This window comes from Eschrichtius robustus, chromosome 9, assembly GCF_028021215.1.
Source record: "Eschrichtius robustus isolate mEscRob2 chromosome 9, mEscRob2.pri, whole genome shotgun sequence".
NCBI lineage: Eukaryota > Metazoa > Chordata > Mammalia > Artiodactyla > Eschrichtiidae > Eschrichtius > Eschrichtius robustus.
The window spans coordinates 68,431,613-68,456,419 of NC_090832.1; the positions used below are offsets into that span (position 1 = coordinate 68,431,613).

Here is a 24,807-nt window from a genome sequence, read left to right on the forward strand (position 1 = left end):
ATTACTTTATATAGTCAAAGAAGGGGAACGAAACCTTAAAAATTTATGGACCAAATTTCTCAAGATCGCTTTTATTGGATGATGTCTAGAGCAGACCTTTCCTACTAGTATAAAGGATATTGGGTTTCGGCGCTTGTGCTATTAGCCAGGGCCTAAGGCTACCAAAGCCACCAAAGCCTCTGAGTTGGTTGTGAATAGCCATATTCATGTTGTTCCCCTGTGTGCCGTACCAAAAAAGTAGTGTTTTCTGTGGGAATCTTGGTATAAAAAAGGTGGAAAGGCATTAGTGTAGAGGATATTCCGATTTCTTCAACCCCTCACTTTGTTTCACAGCTTGCCTTTGAATCTCTGGCTGTGATTGGAAATGCTCTAACCTTTCTGGAAGTGGGTCAGATTGCGGTGTGCAGGTAAGAGTGCCTTTTAATCCCATTGGGAAAACCAGCCTCTTTTTTTGCATGACAAAAAATAACTCCCATTGTATTTGGTTTTTCTCCCCCAAGTTTTGGAGAGTCTGTAAAGCTGTTACACCCATTCCATGAACAGTTCAGCGATTACTCAGGGTCCCAGATTCTGCGGCTCTGCAAATTCCAACAAAAGAAAACCAAGATTGCTCAGGTATGCTGATGACTTCAGATGTCTTCTGAAGTTATTTTATGGTATAGGGGAGACATAATTTTTAGAACTCCCTCCTCCCCAGTATGGTAAAATTTACAATAGAGAATAGTCCTAAGCCTCAGCCGGTGTACCACTGGAAGAGAATCTCCCTTGGCATCCATTATTAAATAGGGTGTGATCTCTTTTTCTCAGTTTTTCACAGATCATTTGACTTTGCATCATTGATTTTCTGGCTCCCTATTTTGAGAGGTTTGGAACATTTTGGAAAAATGAACCACCTCCCAGTACCCTTATCAAGTGGGTCAAGGCCAATTTCTCTCTACCATTTAGCCTAGAGAAGAAACGACGTGAAATAAAGCCGGTGACTTGCTCAGGATGGCATACGTTCTAAACACAGCATGGGATAACGACTTTGTCCTCCTGATTCCTGCCGTAATTTAGCCTCCCTTCACGTTACAACTGGACATTTTTTCTTGCCTTCTTTTTTTTGCTCAGCTATTTTTCCTTTCTTGGAAGAAGACAGCTCTTTGGTTCATTTGGGGGAGTTACTGACTTATTGTCCCCCAGAGGAAGTGTTTCTTTTCCTTTGGGGTGTCTCGTAGAACACTAGTGGGGTATATGCCATGGACACAGGTCTTGTCTGTGCTTGAGAATGCCAGCACCCAATGTAAACGCCAAGTGCAAGGATTGTCAGTCCTTTACGGATGGATGGAAGGGACAGTTTGATTGCTATAGATTTGAGATGGTTATCTGATAATCACTTAAGTGCCAGAAGTAATTTCAGTCTCTGTGATAGTGGGAAGAGAGCCTAAATAGTTTTCTAATTGTCTGTTTCTGGTTTAGTTTCTAGAGTCTGTAGCCAGCATGTTTGCAGCTGCTCAACAGCTCTCACAAAACATCAGTCCAGGTGAGCTGCGTTCTTTGGTCCTCGCTAATAAAATGCTTTTCTGTTCTTGTACTATTTGCAAGTTGCTCGTTTTCATCTCATTGTACCCATCACCATCTTTTAAAGTGTATGCTCTATAGGAAAACACATAAACAGAGGATGATGCAGAGGTATTAAACATTCATGGAATTTTTTACTCACCCGTTCATTCATTCAAAAATTTTTATTGAACCCATACTCGAGAGGCTTATAATCAAAGGAGAAGGCAGACACCAACTAGTTTGTAATTAACTAGTGTATACTCATTTGATAGATTTGAGTTCAATTGTGAATGAAAGGAGTAAGGGTGTGTGGAATTCAATATAATGAGTATTCTTCAATATTTTAATAACAAAGGAAAGAGGAGAAGGACATGATTCAGAAACCAGCTAATCCATCCATGATTGATTTGGGGCTTTTGCAGCACACCAGTTCTTTAGCCTTTCCCTAAATCCTCAATTCTGATTGTACCATGGGGAGACTTCCTTTTGAAGGTCATTCACGCCTCTCAACACTTGCTACCCTTCCTTGACAGAAGACAGCCTGCCCTTAAGCCCAACAGTCTTTCACTGGAAACATTATATATATAATATGCTAAAAATTTTAATACATTTTTTATTCACTGTTCATTTTAGTGGTCCCTTCTATTTAAGTTTTTGTTTAAATTTCTATTTAAGTTTTTTTCAAGAAAAAAACAGAATTTAGGTACAAGAAATTGACAGAAGTATGAAACTAATAGACAATGACTGAAATTTGGAAGATACAGTTCTAGCTTTCTGATTTGGGCACTTTCTTCTAATGGTCTACTCAGGACTGCTCTTTTTATACTTTATATCCATAAACATGTTTTAATTCTCACATGTTGCTGTACAACAAAGTTGATCTAAATGTGACATTCCCCAAAGCACTACTGGGAAATTGTTTTATTGACAGAAGTTTCGTATATGTTTTTGTGCAGCCTTGTCTGTGACTCACGTGTTCAAAGTAATAGATCTAATTGGAGGCCCCCTTTATTTGTGCCCAGAATTCACCAGTTTCAGAGAACTGCTTGGTTTTAACAGCACAGAGAAAGTCTGCACTAATTTGTCTTACTGTCCGTAGTTTATTTATTTTTGGCTGCGTTGGTCTTCGTTGCTACGCACAGGCTTTCTCTAGTTGTGGCGAGCAGGGGCTACTCTTCCTTGTGGTGCGCAGGCTTCTCATTGCAATGGCTTCTCTTGTTGCAGAGCACGGGCTCTAGGCACGTGGGCTTCAGTAGTTGTGGCTCGTGGGCTCTAGGGTACAGGCTCAGTAGTTGCGGCGCACGGGCTTAGTTTCTCCGCGGCATGTGGGATCTTCCCAGACCAGGGCTCGAACCCGTGTCCCCTGTATTGGCAGGCGGATTCTTAACCACTGCGCCACCAGGGAAGTCCCCGTATGTAGTCTTTGAGTTGCCGTTTGCGTTGAGTTCCTCTCCTGCTGTATGTTCTACTACAGAAACTGCACAGCTCCTCCTGGTGGTCTCTGACGGACGCGGCCTTTTCTTTGAGGGCAAAGACAGAGTCCTAGCAGCAGTTCAGGCCGCCCGGAATGCTAACATCTTTGTCATTTTTGTTGTGTTGGACAATCCCAGTTCACGGGTGAGTGATTACTAAAAGCCACTTTTCTGGGGATTCCCTTCAAGCTGTTCTATCTGAAAAAATGGCCTGGGTCTCACTGTCATACCAAGAACTCCTGTAACATTCATGGCATCCTGAAGGGCACTGTTCTAGGCATTTTATAATTATTTTCTCGTGTAACCGAGCAGTAACTCAGTGATGTAGGGATGGTTATTCCCACTCTACAGTGAAGGACAGAAACACAGAGGTTGCAGGTAATGACAAGGAAGCCAGTATTCAGACTGACTCAGAGTCTGTCCTCTTAACCACTTTCTGTGCTGACTAGTACTCTGGTGGGTCACCTCCCTCTGCACAGCGTCGCTGCAGGTATCAGCAGCCTTGATGATGGGCCCTGTCCGTTGGAAACATAGACCAGCCTTTCCAAGTACTTGGATCTCAGCAGTGCCCTCCTCAAAGGAGGAAGCATCAGTTGCTACATGAAGGATGTCCACGGGGTGGTTCTGTTCCAGGGGAAGTACTGTCTCTGCAGGTCACACATTAAGGGCTGGATAGCAAGTTGAAGATTTAATGTGAATTATTCCAAGTAGAGAATAGGAAATACCATTGTAGGGAAATCAGGTTTGCTTATCTACCCCTTTCCTTCCCTTTTAGTGGCCATTCTCCTGGAAGGGCTGCTCAGAAAGAGATCTGCCTCCTCCTTATTGAGAGTTCTGTTTTACTTAGTAATTAATAAGAGCTATTTTTATAAGCAGGAATTAGACGTGTGAGACCTAAAAATTGTCTGCAAAGGAGATCATAAAAGAGCTAGCTATGGACACTGATTTAGTTTTTCTTTTTATTTCTAAATGTTTTTTCTTGCCAGGATTCTATCTTGGACATCAAGGTACCAATATTTAAAGGGCCTGGAGAGATGCCTGAAATCCGATCCTACATGGAAGAGTTCCCGTTCCCGTTCTATGTAATCCTACGCGACGTGAACGCACTTCCCGAGACGCTCAGCGATGCTCTCAGGCAGTGGTTTGAGCTGGTGACGGCCTCTGACCACCCGTAGAACAGAAGGAACACGGTCCTAAGTGAGGCTTTGCGGTCAGAATGTCACACTGCTTGCCAGGCGCTCCCTTTTGGACAACTGTTTCTGAACTCCCAGCTCGAAAATGGTATTTAATCTTAGACTTGATTTATAAACATTCACCCAACAGCTACAAAAAATTTTATTGCAACATACATTTTATTTTATAATACGATTTCAGAGCCTAGAGGAAACTCTTCATGCTCCCTGCTGTGCCTGGGCTCCAGTTCTTGTAATAAACTTGGGGCCATGAAGGAACAGCAGCAGCAGGTGTCTGGTCTCGTTCCTTGGGGGTTGGCGCTGCCCTTCGGGCTCGTCTCGGAAGTCCTGGCCCAAGAGGAGGCTGCACCCCACCCTTGGGGCCCAGCTGCCTGCCTTCCGTCCCGGGGACCCTGGACACCTCCATGAGGAGATGCTGCTGGAAGCATGGGACTGTGCCAGGCCTCTGGGCAAAGGACTAAAGGGAACTTCCCTTTTGACCCTGCGCTAATAAGGCTTGGCCTTGCGAAGCCCACAGTGTATACCCGAAAGCTGTCAAGTGGCTAAGGCAGCTGCGGTTTTTTTAGAGAGTCTTTTTTTTTTTTTTTTACTGTGCTTCTTATGAAAGGAACTAACTTCTGTACGAGGGTAGGAGGCTTGTGGTATGTGTGTGTTTTTTTTTTTTTTATAAAACCACCAGACATCATGGGAGCCCAAATCATCAGAAAATGCCCCTTGGGCCATATATGAATGAAATGGCTTTTCAGTGTCCTCCTTCACCTTTGCTGCTTCGGGAGACTATGCAATGATGGAAAGATGATTTTTCCTGTATTTCATCCTCTCTGTGCCACGGTTCGTGCTGTTGTAGTAATTTATTTCTTTAGTTCATTTTTTAACAGTTGTTTGTTAAGAGGAAGAATCATTCCTCACACTGATTTCACGTTGAACCAAGCCTGTCGTGCTGGAAGAGAAGTGCTTCAAGAGAAGTAGCAGAAGAAACTAAGCAGCCACATCTTTTTTTCCAGTCAAAAATCCATCAGCGGTTTTTAGGCAGTTTTTACTTGGCCAAAAAGCAGTGCTTGAATACTTAAATAGAACACAGCACACAGTTAAGTTCTGACTGTCTGTCAGATGTTCTTTCGCAGACAACATGCCATGACGTAATCGTCTATCTCCATGTCTGTTATCAAGTTACAGTGTGAAGTGTGCCACCCTTTTGAGGTGGTCCTCAAAGACGCAGTTTGCTTGTTGTTTAACCAGGTGTCCTAAAGCATGTACCTGAGGTTATATCATTTTTTATTCTAAAAAGCTATGCAGCTTGTATTCTGAAAACTATTAAAAAATATACCACTGTTGATGTAACTTGTGACCATTCTTAATGGAACATGACAGGAGTGTAAAAGGTGCGCCAGGGGGTCTTGTCTGCTGGATCAGTCAGCTGTCTGTCAGTCACTAGTTTATGCTGTGTATCACGACTCCGCACCTTCAGTGGCTTATTTCAAGTCGGGGTCTGTTTCTTGTGGTTATGTCTGTGGTGGGTGAGCCTCAGCATGCTGGCCTCATGGCAGAAGAAGGGCAAAAGCTGGTGGACACGCACAATGGCTCGTAAAGGTGCTGCTCCAAGGTGAAATCTGAGTGTAAGAGATGCATCACTGGCCAGAGGCCTCTGTGGGGCAGGAAGTTTAATCGTCCAGCAGGGAGGGAAGACACTAACATTGTGACTGTGATGCAGTCCATCACATCTACCCTTTAATGGACAGGACAAGCTAAGCGGAAGCATCCCAACTGATGTACCAGCGTAAGTGATTCCCTTGGCCCTGGGATAGCTAATAGGGTCTGGAACAGAAGAATTTCAGTAAGCAGGTTACCCAAGGGTGCTATCTTCAGTTTGTGCTGTGAGAGGAAAAGGGTTGGGAAGCCCAGGAGCAGACACAGGAGGCCCATCGGGAACTGAGAGCATTGGTTAGGAAGAGTGACACACCTGAGTCACTTTAGAAGAAGCTACTGCGGATAGGCTTGCGCTCTCACGCTCTCACTTGGAGCTCAACCTTTACATTTGCCTTACCTTCCTCTCCACCTCCATCCAAACCCCAAACTTGTCCGGTCTAACTTCTGGGTATTTACCTTATTCTGTCTTCCCTTTTGCTTTCCTCTGACTGCAGTGCAGCTGGAGCTCTCTTAAAATGTAGCTTGAGGGGGACTTCCCCGGGGGTAAAGAAGCCACCTTCCGATGCAGGGGACACAGGTTTCGATCCCTGGTCAGGGAACTAAGATCCCACACGCCACAGGGCAGTGAAGCCCGCGCACCTCAACTAGAGAGCCTGTGTGCCGCAAACTACGAGCCCACGCACCACAACCAGAGAGAAGCCCGCACACCGCAACAAAAGATCCCGCGTGCCGCAACTAAGACCCGACGCAGCCAAACATTTTTTTAAAATAAATATTAAAGTAAATAAAATACAGCTTGAACTGCTAATCACTTTGCTAGCTTCACGTCGTCATACTCACAACATCCAAGGAGATCTTTCTGAATTCCTGTGAAGAAGGTACCATTTGTTGCTTCTAAGCACTACCTGCCTCCCCTGTCCCTTCTCTCCCAGCATCCCCACCACACTATTTGATCTGATCACAGCAAACCACAGGGGCCTTGGAATCTGCCAGTGTTCCATGCATTCTTTGTCCAGAATTCTCTTATCCACTTTGCCTTTCTGACTTTGCCTAGCTCAGATAAGCCCTCCAAGAAGAGTGAGCTCCCACAGTATGAGCCTCGACAACATCTATAAATACTACGTTGGACTTAGGTCTTCCTACCCAAAGAGTGATTCTAAGGACAGGGGGCATATGTGACTCGTGACAGCATTACCAGTGTCTAGCATGAGTGAATCTTACTGGATGGGAAGAAGAAATAGTATAAAAACGTCAGTTCTCACTTTATAGATTCAACGTGATCAAAATTTCAGTAACGATTCTAAGATGATTTAGAGGAAAATAATACAAAACGTTTCTAAAGGTCATACAGGCCCATTAATAGAAGACTCATAAGATACTACAGGGGAGTATTCCTGCCTAATAATAAAACATACAACAACAACAAAGTAAAAACGACCTGGATGAAATTATCCTGAGGGTTATTCAAACCCTAAAAGAATTTACCAGGAGTATCACAAAGCCCAGGAATATGAATGAATTAGTTAATAAATGGTGCTGAAATTATAGTTTACAACTGGAAAAGAACTTATACCCCCATTATGCTATAAACCAAAATCCTAGATAGAGTAAACATTTTAAACGTTAACAATGAAAATTTTTTAAAGTTCTGAAGAGGAGAAGATGAAATTGAAAAGGCTCAAAAAATGGAAAATACACGTGACTATATAGAGACTTAAAGCTATAAAAGGAAAAGGATCAAAATTTTCAAAAATATGGCCAACAGCCCATATATAGTAAGAATAAAAGTCTGGATCATCATAAAGGGACCAAAGTCATAACAATTCACAAAATAAGTGTAACTAAAAGAGGCAAGGGATATTTAACTTCACTACTATTTAAAAGAGAAAAAAAAAAATCAATGAATTGCTAATTAGTAGACAAATTTTGAAATATGTGGTTATGGTATTAGCATCATTCACACAATGCCTGGTGATGTTCAAAATCTTGAGAGTGCTTATATGCGCCAGGTTCTGTTCTCAGTGCACTACATACAGTACGGTACAACAGCAGCTCTGGGGTAGATGCTGTTATTTCACTTTACAGACGAGGAAACACACACACACAAGTAGCCAGAAGTACACAACTGGGAAAAGGGAGCTCCAAGGATTCCAAGCAAGACAATCAAGTAAATGCTCAGTGAACGAACGGGTAATTGAACACTTTGGACTGTATTTTAATTCAGAACAATCCCGTTTTTTAAAAGTAGGAGGGATTCACCTAACCCCTTACAGTTAATACAACCTAAGAGCATAAGGAGTGTGTTGAGGGGAGGATAAAACGATTATAGGGGAAAAAAGCTTAAGGCGTCGGGATGTTTGGCTCCTCGTTACTAGTGACACAGAACTCTCAAAACTGCTACGGGACAACCATTTAAAGCCTTGTTAACTGAGGATCATGAAGACTACAACGCCAGGGAAAATGCTCACAGTAGAAAAGAACAGGGAGAAGAACGAGAAAAGGAGGCGAGCAGAACACAAACTTTTAAGAGAAACTAACATTTAAATTTTTAGTATTTTTCACTATACACACTAAATCTCAAAAAGAATATACTAAAATAGTTTTCTTCCCTCACCCCCCCAAATCCTTTCATTTAATGAAACTTAACCACGTGTCAGGAACTGGGCTAAATGCCTCACCACTATCTCATTCTTACAACCACCTGTGAAGCAGGAACTGTTATCCTGTTTCACGGATGAGCAAACCTAGGCTAAGACAAAGCGAAACTGCCTTGAGCTTCAGTTCCGACTGTCCGACTGCCGGGCTCCCCGAGCCAGCGCAACTGCCGCCGGCTGCCTCCCGGGAAACCGAGCTCGCCCCGCCCCGTCACCCCCCCCCACTTCCGCTCCTGCGCGCTGGGGCTCTGGCGGACCGCGCTGTCTGGACGTCATGGTCGCTTCCCGCTTACCCCCAGCGACGCTAACGCTAAAGCAGGTACCAACTATCCTCGCCGGCCTCTTAGGGCAGCTTTACCGGGTCTGAGCTCGATTCTCTACCGCTCACTGCACCCATTCTATAGAGCGGTCTCGGGGACTACTGGGGCCGACGACCCTGCGCGCGCCCCACTCTGATTGGCTCGGGCTGGGGGGGGGGCGGGGCTTCGCGCCGCGGGGGTTGGGGGGCCGACGGCAAGCGCAAGGGGGCGAGGCTACCCTCCAGTCCTGGTGCAAGAGGCGGGCCGGGCTCTTGATCTTGAACCCGGATCCCTCACTGCCTAGTGACTGCGGGAAAGACTGGTCTGCTGCTTGTACTCTTGATTTTAAGTTTGACAGAGGAGTAAGGAGACAACGCAAACAAACTTCTTGCCGTTTTCTTAAAAGAAAAAAGGTGGTTTTCTTTCCCCTTTTCAAAATTGAGAACCAAAGAGAAAAGAGCCTACCGGGCTGACGATTGTGCAGCTGTAATTGCCATTTCTCCTCCCCTCTACAGTTCGTGAGAAGGCAACAAGTTCTCCTCCTCTACAGAAGGATTTTGCAGGCAATTCGGCAAGTTCCAAATGATTCTGATCGCAAATACCTGAAGGACTGGGCAAGGGAAGAATTCAAAAGAAACAAAAGTGCCACCGAAGAGGTGAGACCAAGATCATGGTGAGGGAAGGTCCTGACCCTTTTGTACTGATTAGTGAGTTTTTTTAAAAAGTTTGATAGATATCTTGGGATATGTCACTGAGATGGTATATCTTGATCATTGCTCTTGATGTTACTGATTTTTCACTTAACTGATATTTTAAATTTAACAATGTTTGCTGTATCTACACTCTACAGTAGCACCACCCAACTCGTCTGTTAAACCACACACACACGAAAAGATAATAAATATTACAGCATGATGGTTTGGGAAGTATGTTTGGGGTGTATGAAAGCATGCCAGACATTGTGCACCCCTAATTGTTAACTTTTGGCTTTCCTAAAGTGCATCAGTGCCAATTCTCAGCATTAGTTCCTAATTTTAACAAATAAAATGGTAGAGCTGTACCTTGTTTATTAACCAGTTAAAACAGTGACCAGATTTCACTTTCTTCTACAGGATACAATCCGGATGATGATTACTCAAGGCAATATGCAGCTCAAAGAGTTAGAAAAAACACTTGCTTTAGCCAGATCTTAACTACAGCATTATCCTGAAAGGTTTTCAAAGTCTCCATGTGTTTAGTTGAGCTTAGGCTCAACAGTGGGTAGCCCAAAGCCAAGTGAAACTATCTGTACATAGAGCCCTTGAGCAAAATGTCAGAACATGGAGCATGGCATATCAGAGAGAGCCAAGAAAAGGGCATAAGAGCAATTGTCTTAGCACTGAAAACATACCTTTTATTTTGAAAATGTTCTTGGATATGTCAGTTTTTGGAAGAAGCAAAGATCAGTACAATAGATAGCACATAAAAAGATGTTCAACACCATTAATCATTAGGAAAATGCAAATCAAAACCACCAAGAGATACTATTTACATCCACTAGAATGGGCTATAATTAAAAAGGGAGATAATTGCAAATGTTGGTGAGGATGTGGAGAAACTGGAACCCTTAAACACTGCTGGTGGGACTATAAAATTGTGCAGCCACCGTGGAAAAAAAGACTGTCAGTTGGCCAAAAGGTTAAACAGCATTATTCATAATAGCCAAAAAGTAAGACAATCCAAATGCCCATCAGCTGATTAATGGATAAGTAAAACGTGGTATACCCATACAATAAAATATTTAGCAAACAAAAAGGGATGAAGTACTGATACATGCTACACCTGGATGAACCTTGAAAACATTAAAGTGGCCAGTCACAAAAGATCATGTATTGTATGATTCTATTTATATGAATGCACAACCCTGAATATACTAAAATCTACTGAACTGTACATTTTACAGGTATATGTGAATTATATCTGAATAAAGCCATTTTTTCCCAATTTTTTTTGAAATGTAATTGATATGTAATATTGTGTAAGTCAATTAAGCTGTTTTAAAACAGTGTGAGGTATAGGGCTGGAGGTGTACTGACCTCAAGAGACACCATGGAGCTTCCTTGGAAAGTCCTTCTGCATTAACCCTCAGGGTTGTTGAGGTATGTTCTTCAGATGTGTTGCATCTGATACTCAAGAGGACTTTCCAAAAAGATCACCACTGGGAATCTAGAACTTTGTAGGAAAAAGAAGAAAGAGAAGTTTAATAAATGCACTGAAGCACCTACCAAAAAGCAGAGGCAACTCCTGGTCAAAACTAATGTGGTTACCTTAATATCCACATGGAAAGTAAAATAAATCATTAATTAAGGAAGCTCCTCAGTGCATTAGGTTCTCCTCCAGTGACAGGAAAAAACAGAGTTTGCAGAATACATTGGAGACAGAAGTTGACTTCAGGACACTTTTGAAAGAGACCAAATGTGTTTAACAGTTAATTTAGTGAAAGTGAAAGCTCGTGGAAGAGGCTGGGGTTGGCAGTTCACCTACGGAACAAATCTAAAAAGTTAATCCAAGAATCAGCAGCAGCATCTGAAAGATGTAGAAAAACTTTTGCAGGATAAACAGTGTCTAGTGTTGGGCTGTGTGCCATTGGAGAGGTGTAAACCAGTGGTGTGTCACTAACCTGCATTCCGAGCCACCCTTGCTCTTCCACAGCTCCAGAACCCACAAGACAAAATAATTCTGAATACTCTGCCACAGGGGGATGTGCTAATCTAAAATGCTTGCATAAGCCAATTTTCAGGTTTTTATATAGATGTACGTTAGTCAAGCCATCTGATGAACAGAGGGAAAAGCATGTGTGAAGAGTTTCTGAACAGAGAACCTTAGAAAGACTTGCTCTTTTGTGTGGCATGATTGGCAAATACTCAAGTACAGGCTATCTCTAGTAAATCTAAAATCTTGAAGCTAAAAACCATCCTTTTATGAAGTGTGACAAGCAGTGACTTTGATGTTCTTCCTAGCAGCACTGTATGTGGAAGACGTAAGAGCATCTGTGGTTTGTATTTGCAAGAATCAAATACCACAGACTCCCCAAGAAAACCTAATGTGGGGTTTTGTTTTGGTTTTGTTTTTTTTAAGTGGATAAAACATGAAAAATTGAATTTTCATCTTCCAGAGGCTAAGACTATTCTCATGGACAAGCTTTTCCCTTCCTCTCTAAAGAACAGTTTAATTTTATTTGTTCACTTACATCTTTGCGTATCTCCTGAATTATAGGCCAAGTCCGTTGTTTAGCCCAAGAGAAGATTTATTTAGCAGTTTCTTCTCACGTGTGGAACCATGGTCATTAAGATGTTGGCCAGAATAGAACTGCTGGTGAAACACATTTATCATCTTCATCAGTATTTTGGATTAGGCAAATTAACTGTTCTGGGTGTTCCCTGTAAACTATACTGTTGTTTGAATGTTGAAGTGTTGTTCCTAAAGTTTAATTTTAAGATGTCTGAATGTTCAACTAATGTACATTAACTACAATAAATCCATCTTCAAACCCCTTTATTATTATAATATCTATTATATTATCTAAATTATTAGAATTTTTTTTAAATACAAATGCTTTCTAGCATGAGAAGTGGCTGAGGCTATTATTTAACATACTGACTGCCCCTGTGTCATTTTTTTTCCCCTTTAACGTGTGCCACTGAAGTTTTAAATTCGACAAGACGAGCTTACAAACCTGAAAATAAACTTGAGAGAACATCAAATAAATTCCCTGTCCAGGTTTTGTAATGATGACATACATCTACATTTATTAGGAACGCCTAGATCCACAGATGGTCAGTATTTAAAAGAACAAACCAAAAACAACTGAGCTTGATGGGCAGAACACACAGGGACTAAATGCATACTTTTGTTTTTCTGGGGGTTCCCATGTCAAGAAGTCATATTTTCTCTTTGGCTCAATGAGCAAAAAGTTCATTCAAAATTACAGACAACAGTTACTTGGTTCCTCTGTTTATAGAAATAGAATGGAGGTTTCTATGCATATATGGAATTTTGAGGAGATGAATGTAATGCCACAAGGGACAAGAAGCTTGGAAGATAATTAAATCCAAAGTTTCAACATACCCTTACTTTTGCAACTTTGTATACTCCATAGAGCAGAGTAACATCCACAGGGCTCCCTGAAGCTGGGGAATCGAAGTCAATTTATTGCGTTTTTTACCTTGACATAGTCGCTACAAAGCAGTGGAAAGGTTTTGAGGTTCTTCAATGACAGAACTCAGTTCAAAATGAAGTACTTTCAAGAAACAGCCTTATTTCTTTATAAAATGTAGACCAATAAGCTCACATTCAGAAAGGTACTCTAAGATAACTGGCTGTGAATTAGGTTATAGAAATTTCAGGTAATTGCTACGTGAATGTTTTTTCCATTAATCCACTTTAAAATCACTATGATTAATTGTACTATTTCTTTCTTTTGGCTGAAAGATACAGAAACCATGATCCAATGATTTGAACCTTTCTCGTTTGAGTTCACTGACATTCCCAGTGCTATTAGCCAATTAACCCATTATTTAAATACACTGACTTTTCAAAACATTTTACGATATACTGGATCTTGTGACATCATGAAAATCCTTCTCAAAATTTGTTTGGTGAGTTTTCCCCTGGTTAAGATGTCAGCATTTTGGGAACTATGAACTTGAGGGAGGGAGTTCAGCGTGTCTGTTAACAGCTCTTACAGAAAGACACTCTCCAGGCACAGCAGGCATGTTGATATGAGTGACTGCTTGATTTGAGTGCACAGGGATTAATATTTTTTCTTGCTTTTCATTTACATTATTTCATATCCTGAATATTAGGGTTTAGGCTTACACATCCTTCAGTTTCTTAGCACGGCTCGCTTAATCTGAGCTTTCGAACTTCAGATGAACTTGAGCTGAGGTTTCAAATCTGTAATGAAACCTGAAACTAAGCAAGCGTCACCCCTAGTTTCAGTCTAATTGTTGAAGTCTTCATAACTTCAGGGCACAGGAAGCATGTGTCTGGCACGTTTTAGAAATTAGTGATTTTTTTAAAAGGCAAGTTCTGCTATGTGTACAATAACTTGACACCTCGGACATAGCTCTTCTGCAGCTGCAGGACCGGAAGTCCTCAGGAATCCTTCCCCCCCCCGCCCCGCCCTCCCCACGGCATGCGGGACCCTAGTTCCCAGACCAGGGATCGAACCCCCGCCCCCTGCACTGGAAGCACAGAGTCAACCACTGGACCACCAGGGAAGTCCCAGGAATCCTTTCTCGTCCCACTTCCCAGGCCCTAGTTTTCCTTCTGTACCTTAGTCCTTAGTTTAGCAAGTTCCTCCTCTAAACTTTTAATGTGTTCCTCCAGCGTGGCCTTGTCTTGCTGGGCTTTCTGACTGGCTTGGCTTCGTGCTTCTTCAATCTTCCTTTCATACCACTTTTCCATCTGGGTGGAAACAGCCTCAAAGAAATACTGGGTGAGCTCCAGCGCTTGGGAGGTGTCTCGAGCGTGAGCGGCAGTCTGCTCGCCACCTGCTGCTGGTGGCGGCCGCCCGCAGGCGGTGCTGGCTGCTGGCTGCTGGCCGCGGTGCCTCGTCTGCCCACCTTTCCCACACTTCTTGGTTTGGGTGCCTCTGTCAACACAGGGCCCAGCCTGCGGGTCGCACTTGGCTGCCTCTTTCAAGGGTAACGAGGCTGTCTGGACCTTGACATTCCTCAGTCGGGAGCCTGTACAGTCCAAGGAAGACAGCTCCTGCTGGAGTCTGTGGGCGGCTGTGGAGCTGAGGGCCTTTTCCTTGGGCCTGACCACCTGAGGGGGGCTGTCAGAGGCTGCTACTGGACCTGCGGTCACCAGGGACTGATCCACACCTGGTTTCGGAAGGAAAACAAAAGTCAGAGCGAATCCGTGTTCATACAAGTCACATGGGCTGGCATTTGAGAGTCCCGGGAATCCTGTAAACCAGCCTTCTCAACCATCACCCACCGTGTGCAACTTCTCCTGCCCTTGCCCTCCACTTCTCCCCTGATTATCATCTTGGCTTTCAGGGCTTTCAGGGATGTTGCGTTAGACACACTGGTGGCATCTAAGCCAAAAACGTTACTGGCCTTTCCTTTAGCCTGTCTCAGTCTACACTAAAGGGCTCTGGGTACCATTTCCTGATTGCTAAGGATGACACATCTCACTACTTGTCCTAAAACAGAATTGGGCATTTACTGATCAGAATAAATACCCCCATTCTCTAACTTCCGGGCCCTTTACAGACCATAGCCCCGGTTACTAGTTCCTTGATCCAAGCTCCCACTTGGAGAGGCGGTCCTATTACCCATACCCAGAGCTCCATGACAAGTTCCGTAACTAGTCCTAGCATGAAAAGTTTGCCCAGGATTTTCCCCACTGTTATGGGCACAAAGAAGATAAAACCACAAATACAGAGATGGCCTATGGTAACATGAAACACGTGACATATCAGAATCCCCCCCATGGAGGTCTAATTACTAAGGCTATGAATGTCCTCAACTGATCATCATCGAGTGTAGCCGCTGTAGCTAATGTAAAGATGCTCTGGCTCAAAGCATCTCTTATCCAGCCCCTGGGGCAGCTCTGATACATGAACTGTTGTTTAATGAGGCTGTACAGAGTTGGCCAAAGGTAGAAGGCTGATCAAGGACGAGAAAGGGAAAGAGTCACAAGGGCAGGGGCGAGTGCCCTTCTGAGACGACACATCCTTTCCTCATCCTCATCTTTGGGGTCCACTCTGACACCATCAAGGTTGCACTGCTATCACGGATCAGCAATTCTTTTATTCCTTCATTCAGATATTTCTGAACACTTAAATGGGAGTGCTTTATTACTGTACAGGAACTGTGTATGCAGTAGTGAGCAAAGCATGGTCCTTGCCCCTACAGAGTTCACATTACAATCCAGTGTTTCCCGCAGCCCTGGCACACAGCCTGCCTTCAGATGCAGAAGAGAACGCGACCGGGGGGTTTCATCACCTTTGGATGGAAGGGCTCTCTCTGCATGTTGGTGTCGGTTACCTGTGGAGGACTCGCAAGTGGATGGTGTGGATTTAGTCCTGGAGGCCCTAGAATCTCCAGAAAGCTTCAGCTCCAGATTCTGAATCTTTAACATGCACCAAGTTTTTAATTCATCCACCAAGGACATCTAAAAAAAACCCCACAAGTTAGTACACAAATCATCAGGAGACTTTGATACATGGCTTATGAATTAAAACCTCAAGAATGTGGACTTTACGACTGTGAGAAGGCTCTTTTCTGGACAAGCCCCAAAGTTTTGGATTACCCGCCTCCCACAGGCCACACGGCCTTCTCTGTTGGCCCTCTGAAGCCCAGGATTCACCCAGCGCCCAAGCCGATGGCTAACTATGATCTTCATTAAGTGACTTAGAGACACCTTAGACGCCAACAGCCAAAGCTTCCCACGGCTTCCACACCAACCAAGCACGTCTGGCTGCTAGGAGCATGAACTCACTCACACGCTCACAAGTACTCATTTCATTTTCACGTCTGCTGTCCGGGGTGGACCACAAACTGCCTGAGGGCAGGGACCCAATCTTGTGCAGGCCCAGCAGGGGCAGGATACATAGCACTGATCCAGGGCGGAGCTCGGCTTTCCCAGCACGTTCTACAAACTGCACGGCCTCCACCTCCTTGCCAGCACATTCAGCCGCAAACAGGAACCAAACTCCAGGCTCCTTCCTACTGACTTCATTTCAGGTTATAAAAATGGCACGCTCTTTGACGCAAACGCTTTTAGGGGATCTCGGCCTGGGAGTTTTCAATGATGGGCCCGAGTCCCTTGACTCGGGGGGAAAAGAGTGGCAAATCGCAGGGTCAGCGCGGACAGATCCGGGTTTTCACCTGCCGTTTCTCTCCCTCATGCTTCTCTGAGTCCGAGTGCTGCTGCAGGCGGTTCAGGCACTCCGTCCTCTCTGCTGAGAGTCGCTCAACCATCAGCTTGTCCAGAACCCGCATCTAGGATTCAATGGGCAAAGGGCGGGTGACTGAGATGATCTAAGGATGGGACCTGGCATCCTGACTCCTGAGGCGGGCTCAGGAGTACCAAAGCAAGGGCCAGACAGAAGGTAAGCACACCTCCACTCCTCAGCCAAGTCTTTTCCCGAGGCTTTCATGGAACTCTGATTTTCCAGAATTCCTGAGCATGTTTTTGTGTAGGCCAAGGCTTCTTTCTTTTTCTCATTTAAAAGTCCTGAGGGGTTTAAGAGACTATATATACATAGTAAATATACAACTTGAGCCAACACAGTCCTGGTAGGTAAAAGAGAATCTGTATGGGTCTTAGAACATTATTGCCAAGACTATTACTGCAAGGAAAAACTATGTCAAGGAGTATGGAGCTACCCCAACTCCCCTTTTTAAAAAATTGTTTTTTTAATCCCCCTTCCCCTTTTTAAATGTCAGTGGCTGCCCAAGAGGAAATGAAAGAAGCTGAATAGTCAGGGCTTTCATCCAGCTTTCCCAGTGAACAAATCCTCTTGGCCCTTCACTGAAAGTAGTCAAAGCACATGTGAAGAAGGTTGTGGACGGAGTTCAAAGGGATTGCTTCAAGGGACTTCCCTGGCGGTCCAATGGTTAGGACTCCTCGCTTTCACTGCCAAGGGTGCCGGTTCAATCCCTGGTCGGGCACCACAAGCCGCATGGCCAAAACAAGCAAACAAACACAAAAAAAGGGACTGTTTCAGGGAGTAAATGACTGTCACCTTCCAATCATGTGCCCCTCTGTGCTCCCCTAGCTGGACACTTCCTGTAGGGCTCTAACACCCAATGGGGCCACACTCCCACTGCCTGACAAGGGCCAAAGCAGAGAAGGGAACCGTTGTGAGAGGGAACCAGCCATGGAGGGCTCAGCGGCAGCGTCCTCTCCTGTCGGGGACACAGCTGACGCTCCACACTCAGATGTTCATAATAAAAAAGCAGCAGCAGGGCTTCCCTGGTGGCGCAGTGGTTGAGAGTCTGCCTGCCAATGCAGGGGACACGGGTTCGAGCCCTGGTCTGGGAAGATCCCACATGCCGCGGAGCAGCTAGGCCCGTGTGCCACAACTACTGAGCCTGCGCGTCTGGAGCCTGTGCTCCGCAACGACAGAGGCCGCGATAGTGAGAGGCCCGCGCACCGCGATGAAGAGTGGCCCCCGCTTGCCGCAACTAGAGAAAGCCCTCGCAGAGAAACAAAGACCCAGCACAGCCATAAAATTAATAAATTAATAAATTAATTTTAAATATCTTTTAAAAAAAAAAAAAAAAGCAGCAGTTCTGCAGATGCGGTGAGCACCTCCTGCTTGGTCTCTTCAGCCCTCACGTTTTTCTGTGAACTGCTCTTTGCCTGTTTTCTAGGACTGGACTGCTCCGCCACCTCCTGCCCCCTGCATGGACGAATGGCTCGGCCGAGAGCACCAAAGTGGATACGCGGATGTGTTCCTGGGGCACGGCTGACTGGTCTGGGCATGCGCACCTGACTCATGCTGGACCGGAGTCCTTCCCCTGAGATCTGGAATTAGGACTAAGATTCTACATCCCAATCTGTCACCTTCTTTGAACCAAAGAGAGGTCCTTGAGATATCCCAGCACTCACCTAATGCATTCCTCTCTGGGCTTGAGCTGGCTGAAGTGACATTTCATTTACAAAACGGTTGTAACTAATCTATTATGGCTCAAAGATTTTTTAAATGGGCTTTCTATGAAATGCAAATAACAAACCTTAAAAATGTTCAATTTCACCAGTAAACAAGGAAGTAAAAATTACACAGTCAAATGTCCTTAATCAATTGGGAAAAACTTAAAAATGCTAACATTAAATGATGGCAGAAGTTGGAGGCTCAGATACTGCTGGTAGGATATAAATTGGTACAATCTTTCAAATAAGTAGCTTGCCAAAATTTATCAAGAGCCTTGAACATACTCTTAACTTTGGACCCAATTATCCTAATTCTGAGCAAATAGCCTCAGAAGCAATCAAAAGTTTATGCACATAAATGTTCACAGCATTTATTTGAGTGAAAAACTATAAGCAACTTCAGTGTCTAACAAAAGGAATGTTTAAATACATTATGTTGTATTAATATGCCGGAATACTATGAAGCCAAGGACATGGGAAAGTGCTCATGATATAAAATTCAGTAAAAAAAAGCAGGAAGCAAAAGTATGTGTATACTAATCATTAGAGAAGTACAAATCAAAACTACAATGAGGTATCACGTATCACCTCACACCAGTCAGAATGGCCATCATTAAAAAAATCTACAAACAATAAATTCTGGAGAGGGTGTGGAGAAAAGGGGACCCTCTTGCACTGCTGGTGGGAATGTAAATTGATACAGCCACTATGGAGAACAGTATGGAGGCTCCTTAAAAAACTAAAAATAGAACTACCATACGACCCAGCAATCCCACTACTGGGCATATACCCTGAGGAAACCATAATTCAAAATGAGTCACATACCACAATGTTCACTGCAGCTCTATTTACAATAGCCAGGACATGGAAACAACCTAAGTGCCCATCAACAGATGAATGGATAAAGAAGATGAGGCACATATATACAATGGAATACTACTCCGCCATAAAAAGAAACGAAATTGAGTTATTTGTAGTGAGGTGGATGGACCTAGAGACTGTCATACAGAGTGAAGTCAGTCAGAAAGAGAAAAACAAATACTGTATAGCTAACACATATATATGGAATCAAAAGGAAAAAAAAAGTGGTTCTGAAGAACCTAGGGGCAGGACAGGAATAAAGATGCAGACGTAGAGAATGGACTTGACACAGGGAGGGGGAAGGGTAAGCTGGGACGAAGTGAGAGAGGGGCAAAGACATATATACACTACGAAATGTAAAATACATAGCTAGTGGGAAGCAACCGCATAGCGCAGGGAGTCAGCTCAGTGCTTTGCGACCGACCACCTAGAGGGGTGGGACAGGGAGGGTGGGAGGGAGACACAACAGGGAGGAGATACGGGGATATATGTATATGTATAACTGATTCACTTTGTTATAAAGCAGAAACTAACACACCATTGTAAAGCAATTATACTCCAATAAAGCTGTTAAAAAAACAAAAAAAAGTATGTGTATATCTCCTCACACAGAAACAGTACACTGCCATTAAAAAGCACACCGTAGCTCTACAAGTCTAAGATGTACTACTAAATTAAAACGCTGCAAAAAAAAAAAAAAGCACAGTATAGTTCCATTTTTGTTTAAAAGGGAAAATTAGTAAGGTTATATCTATAAAAGAAAAAACCTATGGGAAAATTCACAGTAATGGAAGGGATCTCTGGGGAGTGTCACTATGAAAATAGTTCTGTAGGTGGAATGTGGAATGTTTTTCCCAATGAACATGTGTTATTTTATAAGCTCTTAAAAGTTTCTCCCATGTAAAAACCTGTTATCTGTCACACATTTCTTATTAATTACAAAGGGAAAGTGTACCTTTACAATGGAAAGAGATGGTGGTTACCAGGTTAGCCAAATAAGACATCCTGACATTTGTCTCTTCTGATGTGATGTAATTTGAAGTTTACACAGTTAAATATGATGTATTCTTGCCGAAAATATTTAACCATTGGTCTCAAACTTTAGGTTTTTACCAGCATCACCTGGAGGTCCTGTTAAAACAGGTGGCTAGACCCCGCCCCCCGAGTTTTATTCACAGTTAAATTCAGTAGATTTGGAATGAGGCCCAAGAATTTGCATTTTTTCCCCACAAGTCCCCAAATGATGTTGCTGCTGCTGCTTCAGGGATGACGCTTTGAGGATTACTGCTCTAGACCTAACTTTCAGAAATACAGGGATAGAGAAAGAAGTTAAATAACACCATGAAGAAACTGTCAGACAAATCCAGAATATAAAACATCCTATAAAACAAATGGCCTGGACTCTTTAAAAAGTTAATATTATGGAAGAAAACAGGAACTGCAAGAAGGAACCAGGGACTGCTCTAGATGGAAAGAGACCACAGGGACCTAACACATAACATAAAAGCACAGAATATTCACTGGATGCTGGGCTGGGATTAAAAACAAAAACCAGCTATTAAAAAAAACATTTTGAGACGTCCCTGGTGGCACAGTGGTTAAGAATCTGCCTGCCGAGTCTGGGGAAGATGGCGGAAGAGTGAGACGCGGAGATCACCTTCCTCCCCACAGGTACATCAGAAATACATCTACACGTGGAACAACTCCTACAGAACACCTACTGAACGCTGGCAGAAGACCTCAGACCTCCCAAAAGGCAAGAAACTCCCCACGTACCTGGGTAGGGCAAAACAGAAAAAACAGAGACAAAAGAATAGGGACGGGACACGCACCAGTGGGAGGGAGCCGTGAAGGAGGAAAGGTTTCCACACACTAGGCAGCCCCTTCGCGGGCGGAGACTGCGGGTGGCGGAGTGGGGAGCATCGGAGCCACGGAGGAGAGCGCAGCCACAGGGGTGCGGAGGGCAAAGCGGAGAGATTGCCGCACAGAGGATCGGTGCCAAGCAGCACTCACCAGCCCGAGAGGCTTGTCTGCTCACCCGCTGGGGCGGGCGGGGGCTGGGAGCTGAGGCTCGGGCTTCGGTCGGATCCCAGGGAGAGGACTGGGGTTGGCGGCGTGAACACAGCCTGAAGGGGCTAGTGCACCACAGATAGCCGGGAGGGAGTCCGCGAAAAAGTCTGGAGCTGCCGAAGAGGCAGGAGACTTTTTCTTGCCTCTTTGTTTCCTGGTGCGCGAGGAGAGGGGATTCAGAGCGCCGCTTAAAGGAGCTCCAGAGACGGGCGCGAACTGCAGCTATCAGCGCGGACCCCAGAGATGGGCATGAGACGCTAAGGCTGCTGCTGCCGCCACCAAGAAGCCTGTGTGCGAGCACAGGTCACTCTCCACACCTCCCCTCCCGGGAGCCTGTGCAGCCCGCCACTGCCAGGGTCCCGTGATCCGGGGACAACTTCCCCGGGAGAACGCACAGCGCGCCTCAGGCTGGTGCAACGTCACGCCGGCCTCTGCCGCCGCAGGCTCCCCCCACATCCGTACCCCTCCCTCCCCCCGGCCTGAGTGAGCCAGAGCCCCCGAAGCAGCTGCTCCTTTAACCCCGTCCTGTCTGAGCAAAGAACAGACGCCCTCAGGCGACCTACACGCAGAGGCGTGGCCAAATCCAAAGCTGAACCCCGGGAGCTGTGCGAACAAAGAAGAGAAAGGGAAATCTCTCCCAGCAGCCTCAGGAGCAGCGGATTAAATCTCCACAATCAACTTGATGTACCTGCATCTGTGGAATACCTGAATAGACAGCGAATCATCCTGAATTGAGGAGGTGGACTTTGGGAGCAAAATATATTATTTTTTCCCCTTTTCCTCTTTTTGTGAGTGTATATATGTGTATGCTTCTGTGTGAGATTTTGTCTGTATAGCTTTGCTTTCACCATTTGTCCTAGGATTCTGTTTTTTTTTTTCTTTTTTAAATTTTTTTCATAATAATTATTTTTTATTTTAATAACTTTATTTTATCCTACTTTATTTTATCCTCTTTCTTTCTATTTTTTCTCCCTTTTATTCTGAGCCATGTGGTTTTGTGAAAGGCTCTTGGTGCTCCAGCCAGGCAACAGGGCTGTGCCTCCGAGGTGGGAGAGCCAACTTTAGGACACTGGTCCACAAGAGACCTCCCAGCTCCACGTAATATCAAACGGCAAAAATCTCCCAGAGATCTCCACCTCAACACCAAGACCCAGCTTCACTCAACAACCAGCAAGCTACAGTGCTGGACACCCTATGCCAAACAACTAGCAAGACAGGAACACAGCCCCATCCATTAGAAGAGAGGCTGCCTAAAATCATAATAAGGCCACAGACGCCCCAAAACACACCACCAGACGTGGACTTGCCCACCAGAAAGACAAGATCCAGCCTCATCCACCAGAACACAGGCACTAGTCTCCTCCACCAGGAAGCCTACACAACCCACTGAACCAACCTTAGCCACTGGGGACAGATACCAAAAACAACGGGAACTACGAACCTGCAGCCTGCGAAAAGGAGACCCCAAACACAGTAAGATAAGCAAAATGAGAAGACAGAAAAACACACAGCAGATGAAGGAGCAAGGTAAAACCCCACCAGACCTAACAAATGAAGAGGAAATAGGCAGTCTACCTGAAAAAGAATTCAGAATAATGATAGTAAAGATGATCCAAAATCCTGGAAATAGAATAGAGAAAATGCAAGAAACATTTAACAAGGACCTACAAGAACTAAAGAGGAAACAAGCAATGATGAACAACACAATAAATTAAATTAAAAATACTCTAGAAGGGATCAATAGCAGAATAACTGAGGCAGAAGAACGGATAAGTGACCTGGAAGATAAAATAGTGGAAATAACTACTGCAGAGCAGAATAAAGAAAAAAGAACGAAAAGAATTGAGGACAGTCGCAGAGACCTCTGGGACAACGTTAAACGCACCAACATTCGGATTATAGGGGTCCCAGAAGAAGAGGAGAAAAAGAAAGGGACTGAGAAAATATCTGCAGAGATTCTAGTTGAAAACTTCCTTAATATGGGACAGGAAATAGTCAATCAAGTCCAGGAAGCGCAGAGAGTCCCATACAGGATAAATCCAAGGAGAAACACACCAAGACACACATTAATCAAACTATCAAAAATTAAATAAAAGAAAAATATTAAAAGCATCAAGGGAAAAACAAATAACATAGAAGGGAATCCCCATAAGGTTAACAGCAGATATTTCAGCAGAAACTCTGAAAAGCCAGAAGGGAGTGGCAGGACATATTTAAAGTGATGAAGGAGAAAAACCTACAACCAAGATTACTCTACCCAGCAAGGATCTCATTTAGATTTGATGGAGAAATTAAAAACTTTACAGACAAGCAAAAGCTGAGAGAGTTCAGCACCACCAAACCAGCTTTAAAACAAATGCTAAAGGAACTTCTCTAGGCAAGAAACACAAGAGAAGGAAAACACCTACAATAACAAACCCAAAACAATTAAGAAAATGGGAATAGGAACATACACACTGATAATTACCTTAAATGTAAATGGATTAAATGATCCCACCAAAAGACACAGACTGGCTGAATGGATACAAAAACAAGACCCGTATATATGCTATCTACAAGAGACCCACTTCAGACCTAGGGACACATACAGACTAAAAGTGAGGGGATGGAAAAAGATATTCCATGCAAATGGAAATCAAAAGAAAGCTGGAGTAGCAATTCTCATATCAGACAAAATAGACTTTAAACTAAAGACTATTACAAGAGACAAAGAAGGACACTACATAATGATCAAGGGATCGATCCAAGAAGAAGATATAACAATTGTAAATATTTATGCACCAAACATAGGAGCACCTCAATACATAAGGCAAATAATAACAGCCATAAAAGGGGAAATCGACAGTAACACAGTAAGAGTAGGGAACTTTAACACCCCACTTTCACCAATGGACAGATCATCAAAAATGAAAATAAATAAGGAAACACAAGCTTTAAATGATACATTAAACAAGATGGACTTAATTGATATTTATAGGACATTCCATCCAAAAACAACAGAATACACATTTTTCTCAAGTGCTCATGGAACATTCTCCAGGATAGAGCATACCTTGGGTCACAAATCAAGCCTTGGCAAATTTAGAAAACTGAAATCGTAGCAAGTATCTTTTCTGACCACAACGCTATAAGACTAGATATCAATTACAGGAAAAGATACGTAAAAAATACAAACACATGGAGGCTACACAATACACTACTTAATAACCAAGAGATCACTGAAGAAATCAAAAAACACCTAGAAACAAATGACAATGAAAACACGACGACCCGAAACCTATGGGATGCAGCAAAAGCAGTTCTAAGTGGGAAGTTTATAGCAATACAATCCTACCTTAAGAAACAGGAAACATCTAAAATAAACAACCTAACCTTGCACCTAAAGCAATTAGAGAAAGAAGAACAAAAAAACCCC

At 43.8% G+C, this 24,807-nt stretch overlaps 3 protein-coding genes across 4 annotated transcripts in view; 2 read left to right on the top strand and 1 right to left on the bottom strand.

Moving 5' to 3' along the window:
- The window catches only part of MDN1 (midasin AAA ATPase 1), a 156,733-nt gene extending 151,190 nt beyond the window's left edge, over positions 1–5,543 (top strand). Inside the window, exons 98-102 of the mRNA XM_068551457.1 lie at positions 334–407; positions 501–615; positions 1,459–1,522; positions 3,017–3,159; positions 4,001–5,543. Of these exons, the coding sequence (XP_068407558.1) occupies positions 334–407; positions 501–615; positions 1,459–1,522; positions 3,017–3,159; positions 4,001–4,189 (585 nt within the window). The 3' untranslated portion in view covers positions 4,190–5,543. The remainder of the gene's footprint in view (positions 1–333; positions 408–500; positions 616–1,458; positions 1,523–3,016; positions 3,160–4,000) is intronic.
- A 3,214-nt stretch (positions 5,544–8,757) lies between these two features.
- On the top strand, positions 8,758–10,790 carry LYRM2 (LYR motif containing 2). The gene is made up of 3 exons (XM_068551462.1): positions 8,758–8,827; positions 9,323–9,463; positions 9,920–10,790. The coding sequence occupies exons 1-3, from the start codon at positions 8,783–8,785 to the stop codon at positions 9,998–10,000; spliced, it is 267 nt and encodes an 88-aa protein (XP_068407563.1). The 5' UTR covers positions 8,758–8,782; the 3' UTR covers positions 10,001–10,790.
- A 213-nt stretch (positions 10,791–11,003) lies between these two features.
- Positions 11,004–24,807, bottom strand: part of ANKRD6 (ankyrin repeat domain 6) — a 202,776-nt gene continuing 188,972 nt past the window's right edge. The window contains exons 14-18 of one of the 2 annotated variants that reach the window (XM_068551459.1): positions 16,691–16,804; positions 15,848–15,974; positions 14,124–14,677; positions 12,037–12,158; positions 11,004–11,018 (exon numbers count right to left, since the gene is read on the bottom strand). In XM_068551459.1, coding sequence (XP_068407560.1) covers positions 12,057–12,158; positions 14,124–14,677; positions 15,848–15,974; positions 16,691–16,804 — 897 coding nt within the window. In that variant the 3' untranslated portion in view covers positions 11,004–11,018; positions 12,037–12,056. Of the gene's footprint in view, positions 11,019–12,036; positions 12,159–14,081; positions 14,678–15,847; positions 15,975–16,690; positions 16,805–24,807 lie in introns of those variants that run through there. The other variant, XM_068551460.1, reaches the window with a different exon arrangement.